Here is a 16,238-nt window from a genome sequence, read left to right as displayed (position 1 = left end):
GCCTGATGAGCTAGATCTAGTCAATAAGCCAGTCTGAGCGTTAGCTGGCTCGCCTCAGCCTGTTCTCCGCATACTGACGCCTACGTGCACGGGGGGGGTTTGCAGCCACCCCCCTCCAGCTCAGCTTGCACGGGGAGCCCCCACAAACCCTCCTCACTGAGCCCCATCTCAGCAGTCCCCTCCTGTACCTCACCCCGTGGAGATCATCTCGGGGCAACTGTGCAGCACCGTTTTTGTGGTCTCTGTTCATTTTGTTGGTCTCTGTCAGGGATAAGCCCTAAACCATTCTCATCGGTCGGGGCTCAGTGAGCTGTGACCCACGGCAGCATCTTTGCCCACTTGGTCCTCAAGAGCTGGTGGGAACAGTGAGGCTAGGAGTGAGTGATTTCAGGATTTTAAGGGTATAGGACACATTTGGAACCAGTAGGGAAGCCAAGCTGCAACGTGGAGGATGCGCAGAGTCAGGGGGACGGGGCGGAGGGGCTGTTTTGGTTGGCATTAGAGTGCCTGACAGGTCAGAAGGAGACCAGAATCCTGGGGCACACAGGAGCACTCAAAAGCCTTCATGGTGCTGGAGGAGGGACGTACCCATCACCCAGCCCACCCATCCCTCCAGGGAGGCCATAGAACATCCAAAAAGAGATTTATTCCCCATCAGCCCAGCCAGTGTCTGAAGATAAGCTTCTTTACTGAGGAGAAACTTCTTTACTTTGAGGGTGCCAGAGCACTGGAACAGATGATGGGGCAGCAACCGTGCTCACCCAGAGAGGAGAAACCCATGGGCTGAGATGGGAGCAGCTGTGCCAGATGTGAACAGGAATCTTGCTCCGAGCTGTCCTCCATCCACATCGCTTCCACAGACTAGGGAAGTTTTATGAGGAGACTTTTCAAGCAACAGAAAGAAGCAACTCGAGTCTTTCACCATGGCTGCAGGGGTGGGCTTGGGTGCTGTAGGGGTGGCGGGGGGCTCGCAGCTCTGCAGGCACCTGGTGACCTGCAGCGTAGCACCCACCTTGGGTCTTCGGCTTTTCCAAGCTGCCTTAATGAAGCCAAGTTTGCAAATGAAACATAATTTCAAAGACAGGCATGTTGTCGGAAGGTCTGGGGATGATGTATGCCTGTTCCTGCTCGTTAGCAGCTGTCTCTTTAATTACCGCAGATGCTAACGAGATGCTAACAGCATATGGTGACAGGGAGAGCAGCCACACTTTGCACCAAAGGACAATTTATTTGTGAGGCGGCCGGGAGGGAGGGGCGAGTGCTGGTGGGGTAATATCTGCTGGGACTTCTCCCCCTCCTCTCTGTTCCCATCCCCTTTTGGGTTTTTTTTACCCTGTTTCCCCCTTAGGATTAATGTCTGTATCTGAAAGGGCTCATTGGGGTGCAGCTCAGGGCCAATTTGGGCCCTGGCTGAAAAAGGGGGTGTCCACTACCAGCCTCCCTACACCAACTCCTGGCTCCAAACTGGTTGGTGCCTTCAACCGTGTTGGGTCCTTTGCTGTTCCTTTGTTCTGCAGCATCTTTGGGAGAAGCGTCTGGTCCAGTTTTTCTCTCCTTCCCACTTATAAGATGGTTGCTGATGTGGCTCTGACTGGAGAGGTTTGACAGTGGGGACACGTAGGTGACAAATGGTTTAACTGCAGGAACCTCATTGCCTGGTCCCCTCCATCAGCTGGAGGCTCAGGGTTGGGTTGTTAGCGAGTTGCTCTCTCACTTTTCCTTCCCAGTGGATCTGACTGACTGTGCCGAGGTGTCGTATGGATAAACCTCCTGTGACCTTCTCTGATGTGAGACTGGGCTCCTGGCAGATGCCAGAACTGCGTTGTGATCCCTGGGCAAGAGCACCCAGGCTGTCCCACTGCTGTGTGCCCTTTCCAGTCCTCAGGTGCTTCTCCTGGCTGGGCCAGCTCAAAAGATATGCTGTATCCGATATACAAAGTCCCCAGACCCAACCTGCTCCTCACTAGCCCTGAATTTAACCTTTTTAGCTTGTTTTTGCCTGTAGAATTAACAGACATCACCAGGGAGTGTCTGGAAACTCTGGTAAGCTGAGCCTAGGGGTTGATAGACAAGGGACAACCGCTGGCAGGCTGGGAAGGAGAGAATGAGTTCTTCCACAGGCTGAATTTTACCATGTCCCCCCTTCCTTGCAGTCTTGAGAGGCAAAGCTGGTGCTTGGCACCTTCTCACCCCACTCTCTCCTCCATCCTTTGTGCTGCAGGAGTGTGCTGGGGAACCGCTCTTCATGCTCTACTGTGCCATCAAGCAGCAGATGGAGAAGGGACCCATCGATGCCATCACGGGAGAGGCTCGCTACTCCCTCAGCGAAGACAAGCTCATCCGGCAGCAGATTGACTACAAAATGCTGGTTAGTGCAAGCGGAAGCCTCGCTGGTCCTGCTGCTTGCCAGCACTGCTAGGTCCAGCTGTTTCATGAGATCCTGGAGGCACCCGAAGTACTTTGCAGAGAGTGATTTGTCTCTTGTTCTTCTCTCCAGCATCCCTGGGGCGCCTCTTACCCTGTCTGTGTGGTGCCCATCTCAACTACAGTCAGAAACGGGGTCTTTGCATGGCAAGGTTTGCTCTTGTCATGGACCTGAGAAAACCAAACGTGAACTGAACCCCTCTCCATGCCTCTCCCAGCAAACCCCATGGCCCTGACAGACCTAGGGCCACAGATGCTGCTTGGAACATTCAGCGGCTCATGTTGGGTGGGGATCAGAGTTAGAGCCTTGAGATGACTGCAGGAGATGGAGAGATACTTTTCCTCCATATGAGCCATCTCCTCTGTCCAGCTGAACCTGCAGCTGGTTCTTCACCAGTGAAGTGTGCCTGGGTATCACTCAGGCTAGGCAGGTTTTGGTGACGTGGTTTTCTGGCCCAGTATTCCTTCACTGATTCTGTGCTGCCTTTCTGGAATAGTTGAAGATTTGAGGGTGGAGGAGAGAGATGGGGAAGAAGGGGCAACAGGAATGTGCCATGTGGCTGTGACTCCACAGTGGCCTGGGAGGTGAGAAGATGTGGCCTGTAGACAGCTGTAGCCCCATGGACCTGCCTTTGCACCTCTCACTTGAGTCTTTCTGCCCCTCCTGTGCTGTGCAGACCCTCAACTGTGTGAACCCTGAGAATGAGAATGCCCCGGAGATCCCTGTCAAGGTGCTGAACTGCGACACCATCACGCAGGTGAAAGAGAAGCTGCTGGACGCCGTCTACAAGGGGGTGCCCTATTCCCAGCGACCCAAAGCTGGAGACATGGACCTGGGTAAGAGAGAGGCCAAGCACTTCCCTGTGGGCAGCAGGGACATGATTAGGAGCAGAAGTGCCAAAAAAACCTGTTCAAGGCAGGAAAATCCACATCTCCTACAGGAGAAGGAACCTGACAGGACCAGAACAGTTGTGCTTGTCCTCTTCTGCTGTGCTGATGGCACTGGCTGTGTGTGGGGACCTCTGGCATGGCAGTGCAGGTCCTGCCAGGAGAGAGGATGGAGAGAGGAGCCTCCTTGGCTCTGGCCATGGTCTGGGTTGCAGGCTTGAGGTTGCTGCGGTCCAAGGAGGCCAGCAATAGTTGAGAACAGTGTTAATAGTTCTGTTTCTAAAGGAGGGGCAGGAGAATGAAGAGCAGTGAAGGAAACGGTCGCTGGGGTCAAATTGGTTCTATCTTTCCTTGAGTAGTTAGAAACAGCTTTTGCCCAACGCCATATTGATCATCATCAATCCTGGGGTTCAGAAGATGGTGGGAGGACTCTGTTCTTGATGCCCACACTGTGGTCCTGCCCTCACCTCGGCTTTGTGCTCCAAGGCCCCCCACTAACCACAAGCCCTTCTCCTTCATGGGGCAGAGTGGCGGCAGGGCAGGATGGCCCGGATCATACTGCAGGACGAAGACGTCACCACAAAAATTGACAATGACTGGAAGAGGCTAAACACCCTGGCCCACTACCAGGTAAGGCTGTCCATGATGGAGACCACTGAGCTGTCACCAGCTGCTTTGAGCTTGAGCATCTCAGCTTTCTCCTCAGCTTGGTCAGGGCCTGAGCTCAGCTCTCCAGGCCATGCTGCTCAGGCAGGGCCATGGCCAGGAGGTCTGCAGTCACTCTGCTGCCCAGGCCCCATGTTTATGGTCCTTCCATTTAAGGAAGCACTAAATGAGGCATGTCCAGAACTCAAAGAGGCTGTTTCCTGCTCTGACCTTACTTACCATTTTCATGACAAGGTTTCTGGTGTGTTCCTGTTCTGACCTCTTCCTGTCGCAGAACTGTAGAATCATAGAATAGTTTGGGTGGGAAGGGTCCTTCCCAGCTCCCCCAGTGCCCCCCCTGCCATGAGCAGGGACATCTGCACCAGCTCAGGTTGCTCAGAGCCCCGTCCAGCCTGGCCTGGGATGTCTCCAGGGATGGTTCATCCACCCCCTCTCTGGCCAACCTGGGCCAGGCTCTCACCACCTTCAGCATAAAAAAATTTCTTCCTCATGTCCAGCCTGAATTTCCCCTCCTTTAGCTTGAAACCATCAGAGCTTGTCCTATTGCAACAGGTCCTGCTAAAAAGTCTGTCTCCATCTTTCTTATCAGCCCCTTTTAAGCACTGAAAGACACAATAAGGTCTCCCCAGACCCTTCTCTGCTCTAGGCAGAGGTAGATATGTAGGTCTCCTCCGGTGGAGATGGATGTCCCTGGCCTGGGGTGCTGTGTAGCTTCATCCCTCCTGTCTGTTTTCTCCCTGCGGTGGGGCTGCTCCTCCTGTATTTCACCAGTGTCACAACCTGCTCACGCCACCTCTGTCCCCAGGTGACGGACGGCTCCTCCGTAGCCCTGGTGCCCAAGCAGAACTCGGCGTACAACATCTCCAACTCCTCCACCTTCACCAAGTCCCTCAGCAGATACGGTGAGCGCGCGGGGGCACCCGCCGCTGTGCTGGCCGGGGAGGCAGCACCGGGCTGGGCTGGCAGACCAAGGCCCAGGGCAGGTGATTGTAACTGTGGCTCATGTGAACAAGGTTCCTCCAAACCCCCGGCTCTCCTGCACCATCCTATTTATTCTGGTGTTGGAAAGGGAGCAGATGCCCTCAGAGACATCTCTCTTTGCGACGTGTCAGACTCGGGGAATAAAGATGTGTCAGATTGCTGCTAAGGGATTCCCTCCCTTTTATTCCCCTGAAATCTAATTAAAATAAGCACAGAGGTACTTTGCCCTTAAATGAGCAGAGTTGAGGGCTCCAGCGAATATGCTGGCAAGTGTTTTTCAGCCTTGGTTTGGAAGGGAATAGTGTGGTCAGCTTAGGCTGATACAGGGGGCGTCTGTGATCCTGGCACCAGCGTGCTGGGAGCAGGACAGACCCCTGCAGAAACCCTTCCACCCTGGTCCTGGCTCCTCTGCATCAGCCAGGCTTGAACACAGCCCAGCAGGCTGTGAGGACAGTCCCAGTTCATGGTGGATCCCAAAGTTCCCGTTTCATGGCCCCAAAGCCACAGCAGAGGGAAGGAGGATGGAGGTGGGCAGGTTGTGAGCATCTCCCTCTGCTCGGTGCTTGCAGAGAGCATGCTGCGGACAGCCAGCAGCCCCGACAGCCTGCGCTCGCGGACCCCCATGATCACCCCCGACCTGGAGAGCGGCACCAAGCTCTGGCATCTGGTGAAAAATCACGACCACATGGACCAGCGGGAGGGTGACCGGGGCAGCAAGATGGTCTCCGAAATCTACCTGACCCGCCTGTTAGCCACCAAGGTATGGCCCAGAGACACAGAGCTGCTGCCTGGCTTTTGAAATCTGAATGGAGAAGGGTAGTGATTTGGGTTGTCCAAAAGTCGTAAGCGCTAGTTTTTTTATTAGCCTTCTATTTCAAAAGCACAGGAGGAGTGACTCTCTCAGTCTCTTTCCTGAGCTGGAGGTGATGTTTTTGTATGCCAAGTGAATATCCCTTGGGTGGATTTTCCCATTTGCTTTTTACACCATTTGGCATTTTTACTGTTCCGTGTATCCTGGAGCAGCTGCTGAACTGCAAAGAAGAGCTGCCCTGGGGCAGGTGCCCCTTTGGTGTTTGGGATAAAGCTACGAAATCAGTGATGTGGGAAGGGGAATGACCTGGTTCATCTCTTTGCTGGCTCCAGGCGTTGCTGAGCGGCTCTTCTCTCTCCTCTTCAGGGCACCCTGCAGAAATTCGTGGACGACCTGTTTGAGACCATCTTCAGCACAGCACATCGTGGGAGCGCCTTGCCCCTCGCCATCAAATACATGTTTGACTTCCTGGATGAGCAAGCTGATAAGCATCAGATCAATGATTACGATGTCAGGCACACCTGGAAGAGTAACTGGTAATGAAGAAGGGCAGTGGGACGGGGCGGGGTGGCGGCTAATGATATCACAGCCAATGATACTTCCAACCCCTCCCCCGGCGAGCAGAAATATGTCATTGGAAATGATCCAGAACAAGAGAGGCCCATATCTCTGTATTTCGGGTGTGGGTAAATCCCTTGCATGCCTTCCTGCAGCAGAAAAATCCCAGGAATGCAAAATGCTCCCTCAGCCCTTCCATCCCCGAATCCCGGGCACCGCGCTCCCTCTGATGGCTGCAGTGGGCCGAGGACCATGGTGGCTGGTTCCCGTCTCACCTCGGGAAAACACCACTCGGGCTTCTCCGTCCGCCGGGCTCCTCTGGAGATGCCAACCCAGTTCTCATCCTGCCTGTCCTGAAGGTGTTTCCACCTCCCTCCAATGGCTCAGCTGAGCCTGTCCTAACAAAGTCAGCGTAAAGCTGTGGGTGCATCCTCCCTAACCTTGCCCATGGGTTCCACTTATGGCTCTCCGCAAAGCGGGGCCAAGCGGCTGATGAGACCAGGGCTGGGGCAGGCGTTGGCTCCTGCTCCGCAACCCCCTCCCTCGGCGTTCTTCTTTTCTGCTGCCTCACTGATTTCATCTCTCTGATCTTGCCGTTACTGGAGAACGGGTACGTACATTCCCGTGTCTGGCATTTGTTAAATGGCAGCCAAATTGCTTTTGTATAGTTCAGTAACTGTTGGCAATTAGCAGGGCAGGAAAAGAAACATTTTTAAATGGAGATGTGAGAGCACGGAAGTGCTTGGAACTGATTTATAACTTGGCTTTCTATATTAAAAGAAGGAGTGAAAGGCAAAGGAGGAAAAAAAAAGAATAAGCCCCGTTCCGCAGGGGCTGGGCATGCAGGCTCCTGCATACTAATGCCTGTGCTTATCTCTGGGCGCTAATTCGATGTGTGGAGCTAATTTCTTGAGGCCATTCCCTTCACAAATGAAATATGTACATGCACCCGGTACCCTCATTAGGAAAGTCCTGGGGAACGAAGTGTGTTTTGTCTAAGATAAAAGCATTTGCTGGGCGTTGGTGCTGAGGGATGATGAAGCGGAGGGGCTTTGCGATGCGGGGAGACCCTGAGATGCTCCTGGGAGAGGAGAGGGGCAGTAGGGTTGGAAAACAGAGCCGTGGAGGGTGGCACATGTGTCGTTACGCAGCAAACATCCAGTCGGTGGCTGGCCAGGAGACCCGCTGCCTCTACAACTGAGAGCTTCATTTCTAGCGTCTGAGGCTGCCTAAATTCTCCTCTGGTGTGAAATGTGCTAATGAGTCCCTTGAGGAGTCCAGTTAACCCCCTCCTCCGACACGAGAGATGTGTGAAATGCCGCGCGGTGCTGTAGACAGGCTCATTGATGCCGGAGAAAGGGACCATGCGTGGTGTGACCCGCGGGCTCGGCAAGGGCTCGTCAGTGCAAGAGGATCCTTGGAGAAACTGCGGATCTGCGCTGCTCTGCTTCGCCTCTGGACTTGTCGGCAGTTTTCTCCTGGAGACCTGAGGCCATGTGGGGGTGGGCAGAGGGGAATGGCTGTGTACCCCAGGTTTTTTGCATCCCTGGGGTGCTGGGACAAGCAGCCTGCCCAATTCTGGGTGATGGGGAGCTCCTTCTCCCCAGCCAGTGTGGTGTGTGTGCTGGCTGCCTTGTAGCGCTCAATCCAGGTGCTGACTTCTGTTTCCTTCTTCCCGCAGTCTACCTCTACGTTTTTGGGTGAATGTGATTAAGAATCCCCAGTTTGTGTTCGACATTCACAAGAACAGTATTACTGATGCCTGCCTATCCGTGGTGGCTCAGACATTCATGGACTCCTGCTCAACTTCTGAGCACAAGCTAGGAAAAGACTCTCCCTCCAACAAACTACTGTACGCCAAGGATATCCCCAACTACAAGAGCTGGGTAGAAAGGTGAGTAGATTTGGCAATAGCTCCTTGCGTCACCTGAAGGGTTTACAGGGGATGTGCATGGGTGCGAGGACTTCACACCGAGGGCTTGGTTGTTGGGAAGACTCCTCTTGGCAGCTATCTGAAGAGAGACCATACTGATGCTTGAGGAAGATGATCATCTCATTTGGGAGATGATGCTTTCTCATGATTGTCTTCTGGAGTGAGATTGCAATGACTGTTTGACAGAGCTGTGTATGAATTGCTTAAGGGGTGCTAAAAGCAGCCTTCACTTTTAGGTTGTGTGGTGGTTTCTGTTGTAAAAACTCAGTCTGTGCTAGGGGCTTGCTAACACCGCCCTTGATTGCTTTCAAAAAGCTGTAAGAAGTCAGCCCTGGACTAGAGAAGTGCCTTTTTTGCACCGTTGCAATGCACACAGGTTTTCCTGAAATGGTTGAAAATGACCATTTCCCGACTCTCATCCATCCGCACGTCTCGCCTGGGATCCTGAGGAGAGCGTGTGCTCTGAGACAGCGCTCGGGCTGCTGTCGCTGCGCTGAGGAGCAGGTCCCCTGGCTCCTTCCTCCACCTTCCTCGTCAGCCGAGGAGGGACATCCCTCTGTCCCGCTGAATTAGCACAGCGCCAAAGGTTTGGGGCTTGAATGCTACTGATTGCAAATTGATGCGCTCAAGCATGATGCTGTGCTTAGCTTTATCCTTTTGGGAGAGAAACCTAGGAGATGTCCTCCAAAGCCCTCAAAATATAACTACTGTTAAAATGTTGCTGTGTTGTAAAGTGGAACTTCATCAAGCTTAAAAACCAGCAGATTTCAGGTTGCTTGTGCAACTTTCTGCTTGTGCTGATATGCTGTGCTATAGATTGTGCTTTTCTTTTTAAAAAACTGAGGACCCTTCCCTTTTTCAGCATCTAGACCAGAACCAAGTGAAAGATGTCCAGGTAAAAATAAGCATCATATTCTCTAGTTTGCAAGCGTGGGACTTTGTAGCCTAAATCATCCTTTGGATACTCGCTTGTACACAGTTATTTTTGTCGCACCATTGGCGTGCCTGGTGCTTTGTGGGCAGGCACAAAGACAAGCTTCTTCCCTGGAGGAAGACAGGGCTTGGATCAGAAGAAAAGGTGCCTCTGAAACAGGATGGCTGAGATGAGAGATGAGCTGCATTGCAAAATGAGACATTTCTTTGTGGGGGGCTGGAGGGAGCTTTGGAATGGGGTCCCGTAGGAACATCACAAACTTCATAAGGTGAATTCCTCTGACCTTGCTGTCTCTATGACAAAAATACTCAGATATGTGTGTGCCTGGAGGAAAAAAAAAAAAGGTATAAAACCATTCCAGAGTGAAACATTGGTCTAGACATGCTGTGTCCCTGGGGAGGAGGTGAGAGATCTCACGGTGACAGATGTTCTGCCATCACTCACCGCCGGCGTGGTCCCCGAGGCAGCCGAGCCGGGGGCAGAGCTGCCCCATGCAGGGTACGACTGTGTCTCCCGCAGCTCCTCTGCTGCAAGGATTTACGGTGTAATTGGCATTTCTGGCTTTTGGCAATGGTTGTCTTCACAGAGCTTTGCAGAGGCCGGATGGGAACAGTGCGGGGGCGGCTGAGCGGGACTGGTGGTCCCAAAAGCGGGTCTGTTTGGGTCAGGCAGCGGCTGAAAAAATGGGTGTCCTGGCAGTCTGTGGCAGGAATAGTAAAGGGCTTGGGAGGTGGGGAGCCCGGGGAAACCCAAGGTTACCACTGCCGGGGTCATAGCTGTGGTAGGCGTCCTCTGGAAATGGTGTGTCTGGGATCTTGGTCCACACCAGCCATGCACATTTGCATTGAAAAATCATGGTTTCCTATTGTCCTTTGTGTCATGAGAAAACCTGGAACATAATACTGCTGCATGTTACCTGGACATCTTTCTGTGGCAGCCAAAACAGCTTTGTTTTTCAGCAAATCTCTCTTGTATGTGCATTTCTTACAAGTCCCTTCACCTATGGGGGATTGGACTAGATGATCTTTTGAGGTCCCTTCCAATCCCAAACATACTGTGATACTATGATACTGTGGTTAAAGGGTGGCCAGGGGGGATCTCTATGAGTTTTCTTTGCTAATCAAAGCTGGCTGGAACTGAGAACGTTGGGCATATTGTCCCTAATAAGTAGTATCACCTTTAGGAGACATCATTCTGGGGGTGACCTCTCTAGGGATGTAGTGGCTCTCTTGGTGCCTGATTTGGTTGGAGGTCCTCACCTCAGAGCACCGCACTCTTGGCAGCATTCAGGAAATCTCTCGCATCGCTTTTTGGATGTGAATGAGGCTCCTTGTCAAAACTGCCCAAGTATTTTATCGCTAGCTGAGTTCAGCGCCATGGGATGGAGTGGATCCTCATATTCATCTCCTCAAGTGGTCTTGCTGCCATCTGCTCCTATCCAAGTGCTTCAGTTGTGTTCCACCTCAGCGTTCAGCTGATGATGCTAATGATGCTAATCACTGTACCAGAAACTGCACTGAGTAGTTTGAGGAGTCAGGAGGAGCAAAGCAAACCTGGGAGGGACTGGCACTCTGTATTTCCAGGTGGTGGGAGCAGCTGGGGCTCGTTTGCTGTGGGTAGGGTTTGTATTTTAATAGAAGCCTGTGGATGCAACCCTGGTTTCCATAAGGACCTGAGCATCCAGGCCGCTGGTACATCTGCTTGGTGTAACCCTCCCGCTGAAATGGGATGATGCGGCTTTGATCTTCCTATTTTTTCATGAATATCCTGTTGGATTATCTGTTTTTCCACTACGATTCCAGACTATACAAGCCGTGTCTGGGTTTCCCTGTAATTGCTGAGCATGTCAGTGAGGCAGCTATGGGATGGGACTGCAAATCTTAAGGTGTCATAGGAAATGTAAGGTAGGAACCATCAGAGAAGCACAAAGAAGACAGAAAAGGACAAAGCCATTTGGCCCAGGCATGCCCTAGGACATCAGCTGCCTGGGATCCTTTGAGTTCACACGAGCATCTTCAGAACCTCAGTTTTCACCAAAAATGAAAGCTGTTGTAGCTTTTGGGTGAGCAACAACTTCTGAGCATGGCCAGCGGCAGTTGTAGGGTGTTGGATGCCTCTTGCTGAGGAAGACGAATCCACGCAGGCATGTATCCCTGCAAGGCCTGGATGTGAACTTGTTTTGTGTTCATGCACCAAGTATTTAATTGGACGCAAAGGGACATCATTGGCCTTAGCAACACAGCAACCATAAGAGAATGGTATCAAAGCCTTAGATGTTGCTGCAGGCACGGAGGATTCTGGTGGATGCAGTTTGGTGGCAAAACATGCCAATGGGATGGGAAGGAGGAAAAATGTGTGGTTTAGGAGAGGGTGGGAAATCCCTCACATTGGGCTGGGCTCAGCGTCTGCTCCACAGACGGGGTTATAATGGGTGATCGTAGTACATCACAACGTGGAGGCAAGGTGCCCTTCACCTTCTTCACAAGGTGGCTCTTCTCAGCAAGTGTCGCGGTGGGGACCCGTCCCCTTCTGTCTGTCCCAGAATCAGACCCGCTCTTCTCTTTCTCCCTTGCAGATATTATGCAGATATAGCTAAAATGCCAGCGATCAGTGACCAGGACATGAGCGCGTACCTGGCGGAGCAGTCCCGGTTACACCTCAGCCAGTTCAACAGCATGAGCGCGCTGCACGAGATTTACTCCTACATCACCAAGTACAAGGACGAGGTAAGACGTGGTGGTGGGGAGTCAAGCCTGGGCTATGAGCCGTGTCCCTTTGTCCTTGTTTCTGCAGTCCCCTGCTTTTTCCTGTAGAGGAACACCCCGATAAATGCAGAATAATGTAGTCTGTGTCTGTGCTTGAGCAGTCAGGAAAGGTTTGGGAGGCATGTAGGCAGCGCTTTGTTCCCTGCATTTTCTGCAGTGAGTAATGTGGGAAACACCTATTTTTCTACACATTTGGCATGTGAACTCAGCGGGGCTGCAGAGTTCATGGTGTTATCTCAGTGTGCATTCCCTCTCCACTGCCACCGACCTGGTGCTGCAGCGGTACCAACACTATGATGATACAGGCGGCATCTGGCTCTGCTCCCCAGGGATGCTGGAGGATGTGGAGGCGTCTTCAGTGCTTGCTTTGTGAACATCAGTAAGAACGGTTAAAAACCCCTCTGTTGTACTTTATACAAATTAACTTCGTAAAGCACCACTCGAATCCACACCTCGCATCTTTTTATTAAAGCAATAAAATATGTAACTACAGTCAAATATGGATCTATACATATAACGTGATGGTATAGGCTTAATTGTCCCAATAAAGCGGACTGATGACTGTGTTTGAACGGTGGCTTGTTTAGATGACAGAGTGCCAGAACATCTCCTCGCTTGAAAAGAGCTGGGAGAGCTGGCATCTCATCCCACAGGAAAACAGGGTCCCCATTGCACCCTGCAGCAACCGTGAGGCTTCTCCTGGTGCCTCTTCAAGATGTGAATTTAGGAAGTCCATGGGCAGGACGTAACAGACCTGGCCCCTGGGTCTCAGGTCAGCGCTGGGACCGTGGTGGCCAAAATGCTCATGGAGCTGAATACTTTGCAAGAGTGAGGAGGAGGCGGTGGCTCTGGCTTGTCTCCAAGGCTGGGAGGAAGCCCTTGGTGCTTGGGAAGGTGCCACATGGCGGTCACTGTGCAGCAGGTGACCATGCACTACTGACCATGGTGGTGGGACCTCTGTGCTGCTCCCCAAACAATTTGGGTGGCATGTCCAGGAGGTTCCCATCTATGTGAGAAGTTGGCCAAAGAGGGTTTTCAGGGGATTTTCCAGTTTATACAACAACTCTGTGTCTACCATGAGGGTGGAAGAGGAGCAGTTCAGAGAATCTAGATCTGCTGCAGTGCAGCCCTCATCCCTCAGCCATCATCAGGTGCTTGCTTCCTCCAGTCTCAAAGTCCCACAAGCCTTAAATAAATCCTCTGAGCCCTGAGTGAGAGCAGGGAGGGGACCATGTGGCATTCATGAGCTGCCCTTTAGGGACACAGGTCCTCTTCTTGCCCACTGATGGCAGCCTGACATCTGTTGAGCGTCTTGCTGTCTCCGAGCATCACAAGTGTGTTCACAGCTCTCAGGAACTTCTTTTATTATTTGTAATGGGATTAATAAATCGCAGCTGTTCCCTTTGTTTGTTTTCATTCATTAAGCACAATTATATGCAGCCCGATTGCACCCTCTTTGATGCAAAATGGGAGAGAATAATTTTTCCTGTTGTTCAGTGCAATAATATGCTGTCATTGGCTGTGAATGAAAATCATAATTAATTTTCATTTGGGTACTTGCATCTTGGTAATCAGTGGTCCTGGCTCCTTACAGCAGGTGACAAACTTGGCTCTCTACGCTCCACACAGGTTTCCTTTGAATGCATCGTTTCCCTTAGGACGAGATAAAAGAGGAACAAATAAATGCAAAGGCAGATTGTGAATCATTTGACACCTCAGCATCCCAGGATACATATCGGGAGAGGCAGAGGAGGCAGGCAGGGGGGGAATAGGCTGCTCTTCCAATTCTCGGACCAATCTAATTTGGTTCCAGCTCGGCCACCTTTCAGGCACGTGGGGTTTTGATTTCTGCATGAGCGTTATTATAGTTATTTCATTCTGCATGGAGCGTGATGGCCGACAGCGGCTGCGGAGATGGATGGTGGGGGAGTGTCGCTGGCGGCAGGTTTGTGGTGGAATCTATGAGCTCTCACGAGTCCATCTGCATCCCAGGGTCATTGCTGCCAGGGGAGGTAAATCAGCCTGACTCTCATGGGGAATTTTCCCCACCTTGGGAGCTGATGCTGATGTTGAGATGCAGCTTTCCCTCATCCTCTGGGAAGAAATTCCCCCTCGGGCATCTCCTGCTGCCCCAGCAGGCAGGGACCAGCCTGGTCCTGTCCCAAAAAGCCTGGCAAAGAGATACGGAGGCGGTCGGTGGTGGGGGCTGCTGCGTGGCAGCGATGCTGCACAGCACGTCCCGCGTGACGCTCCGCAACCCACCGGCGCCGCAGCAGCTCTTAATCAAAGGGAGCTGATTCCCCATTAAGAAGTTACCTGTAGGGCTCCTGATGGACTTTGCCTGCCTCCTGGTAAGTCTATTAATTATACAACAGTTTGTTTCCAATTATGCAGCCAATGAAATGGTTAATCAAGTCCCCTTTGACGGATGCCTTGATATTTAATTGCGAAAAATTTGCGCTCTCAACGAGCTCACCCGAGGAGATGTGATTTCTGTCAGGTTTGGTTTTTTTAAATCAGCTTTTCTGCTGGCATGATGTTAGTGAGGTGAGACTCCTGGCTGCTGAGAGGGCAACTGCCCCTTCGTTTTACGCTTCATTACTCCCTTCTCTACCCTCCCTCTGCCACCAGCCCTGGGGACATGGTCGTATCCAGCCCAGGGCAGGGGACAGTCCCTCCACCTGTGACCTGTTGTCATGGCCAGGAGCTTGGGTAGAGAAAGGGGATTTCAAGGGAGGAAAGTCAACCTTGGATGTCTGTGGGTGCACCCTCTGCACAGGAGCAGGGGCTCCTAGCGAGGCAGATTTTGGTGGTCCATCCATCTGGTGTTTCCCTCCATCACCTCGATCCACCCTGAGGAGCGATGAGGGGGGATTTTACCACTGTTAGCAGCCAAAGCCTCATGGATTTGTGGGTTTGGTCTTTTTGCACTCATGGAACCAGTTGATCATGGCCTCTGAAATGCAGCTCCTCCTTCCCTATGACTTTAGCTTTGTTGGAGTCACAGATGTAGTGAGAAGGTATCATCTTGGTTTGGGGATTTGCCTCCAATTTTATGCTGGGTGTTCATTTTCTTTGTCTCCCCACATTCAAGTTGACTTCTTGTTAGTGTGAAGCAGGTCCCCTGCATTACTGTAGCCCCTTGGGGGTCCCGGGAGGCTCTGTCTGCTGGGGTGGCAGCAATCGGGGCAGTGTCCTCCACCTCCTGCCTCCTTTGGCCCTTTCCTGGCCCCATTAGGAACAAGAATGAACCCGCGCTGCTTCTCACGAGACCACATTGGTGTGCCCTGATGCCATCAATGAGCCAGCATGGCCACATGAGAAACAAGTTGCTGCTTTGGGTAGGAGGTCATCTTGTAATCTCCTCACCTTCTCTTCTTCTTCTCACAAGTCAAAAGTGATAGGATGAGAGCAAACGGCCTCAAGTTGCACCAGGGGAGGTTGAGGTTGGATCTTGGGACCAGTTTCTTCCTGGAAAGGGCTATTGGGCATTGGAACAGGCTGCCCAGGGCAGTGCTGGAGTCACCATCCCTGGAGGGGTTGAGCAGACGCGGAGATGAGGTTCTCAGGGACATGAGTTAGTACCAGGGCTGGGTTTACGGTTGGACTCAGTGATCCTGCGGGTCTCTTTCCATCAAATAGTTCTACAATTCTACAATTCTCCCCTCTCTCCCCAGATTTTAGCCGCGCTGGAGAAGGACGAGCAGGCCCGGCGGCAGCGGCTGAGGAGTAAGCTGGAGCAGGCGATCGACACAATGGCCTTAAGCAGCTGAGAAGGCGGTGGCGGTGCCAGCATCCCGGGCGGCGGAGGCGGCAGGAGGGACCGGTCGGCCAGTGGCAGCCGCGGGCAGAGAAGACTTTGGGCTGGGGCCGGCCGGACCCACGGGAGCCGCCGTTGCCTCCGCACGCTTCCCACGAACGAACAAGGAAACCTCGCGCTTTAGCGAAAAAAAAACAAACAAAAAACCACACACGTATCCCGACGACAGCAGCAACATTGATGAGACCCCCCCGACACACAGAGATGACCCCTGATCCATCTGGGACGCAGCAGGGACCTTGCAGAGGCGATGCCAGGTGGAAGAGAAGGGGGTCGCCCTCCATGGACCCACTGGGCATCCCTTGCCCAGGCAGAGCCCCCGAGGAAGGAGGATCGGGACCATGAGGCTTTCTAGGACGGCGTTTGGATGTTGTTGTTACTTTGGTGGAGTGGGGGGGTGGGTTGGCTCCTATTTTTACTGTACTTGACTTGCTCTCCCCTCCTTATCCCCAGCTGGC

At 52.5% G+C, this 16,238-nt stretch overlaps 1 protein-coding gene across 1 annotated transcript in view; it reads left to right on the top strand.

Annotated features, from left to right (window-relative positions):
* PLXNA1 (plexin A1) overlaps nucleotides 1-15,986 on the top strand; it is a gene marked incomplete at its 5' end in the record, with an annotated part of 99,402 nt that extends 83,416 nt beyond the window's left edge. Inside the window, 9 exons of the mRNA XM_080350644.1 lie at nucleotides 2,222-2,368; nucleotides 3,102-3,261; nucleotides 3,839-3,942; nucleotides 4,784-4,880; nucleotides 5,529-5,719; nucleotides 6,137-6,306; nucleotides 8,010-8,222; nucleotides 11,771-11,921; nucleotides 15,638-15,986. Of these exons, the coding sequence (XP_080206770.1) occupies nucleotides 2,222-2,368; nucleotides 3,102-3,261; nucleotides 3,839-3,942; nucleotides 4,784-4,880; nucleotides 5,529-5,719; nucleotides 6,137-6,306; nucleotides 8,010-8,222; nucleotides 11,771-11,921; nucleotides 15,638-15,733 (1,329 nt within the window). The 3' untranslated portion in view covers nucleotides 15,734-15,986. The remainder of the gene's footprint in view (nucleotides 1-2,221; nucleotides 2,369-3,101; nucleotides 3,262-3,838; nucleotides 3,943-4,783; nucleotides 4,881-5,528; nucleotides 5,720-6,136; nucleotides 6,307-8,009; nucleotides 8,223-11,770; nucleotides 11,922-15,637) is intronic.
* Between the last annotated feature and the right edge of the window lie 252 nt (nucleotides 15,987-16,238).

This window comes from Nesoenas mayeri (assembly GCF_963082525.1).
Source record: "Nesoenas mayeri genome assembly, chromosome: 10".
Lineage (NCBI taxonomy): Eukaryota > Metazoa > Chordata > Aves > Columbiformes > Columbidae > Nesoenas > Nesoenas mayeri.
Note: the sequence above shows the minus strand (reverse complement) of the source record. Positions and strands in the feature narration are given on the sequence as shown.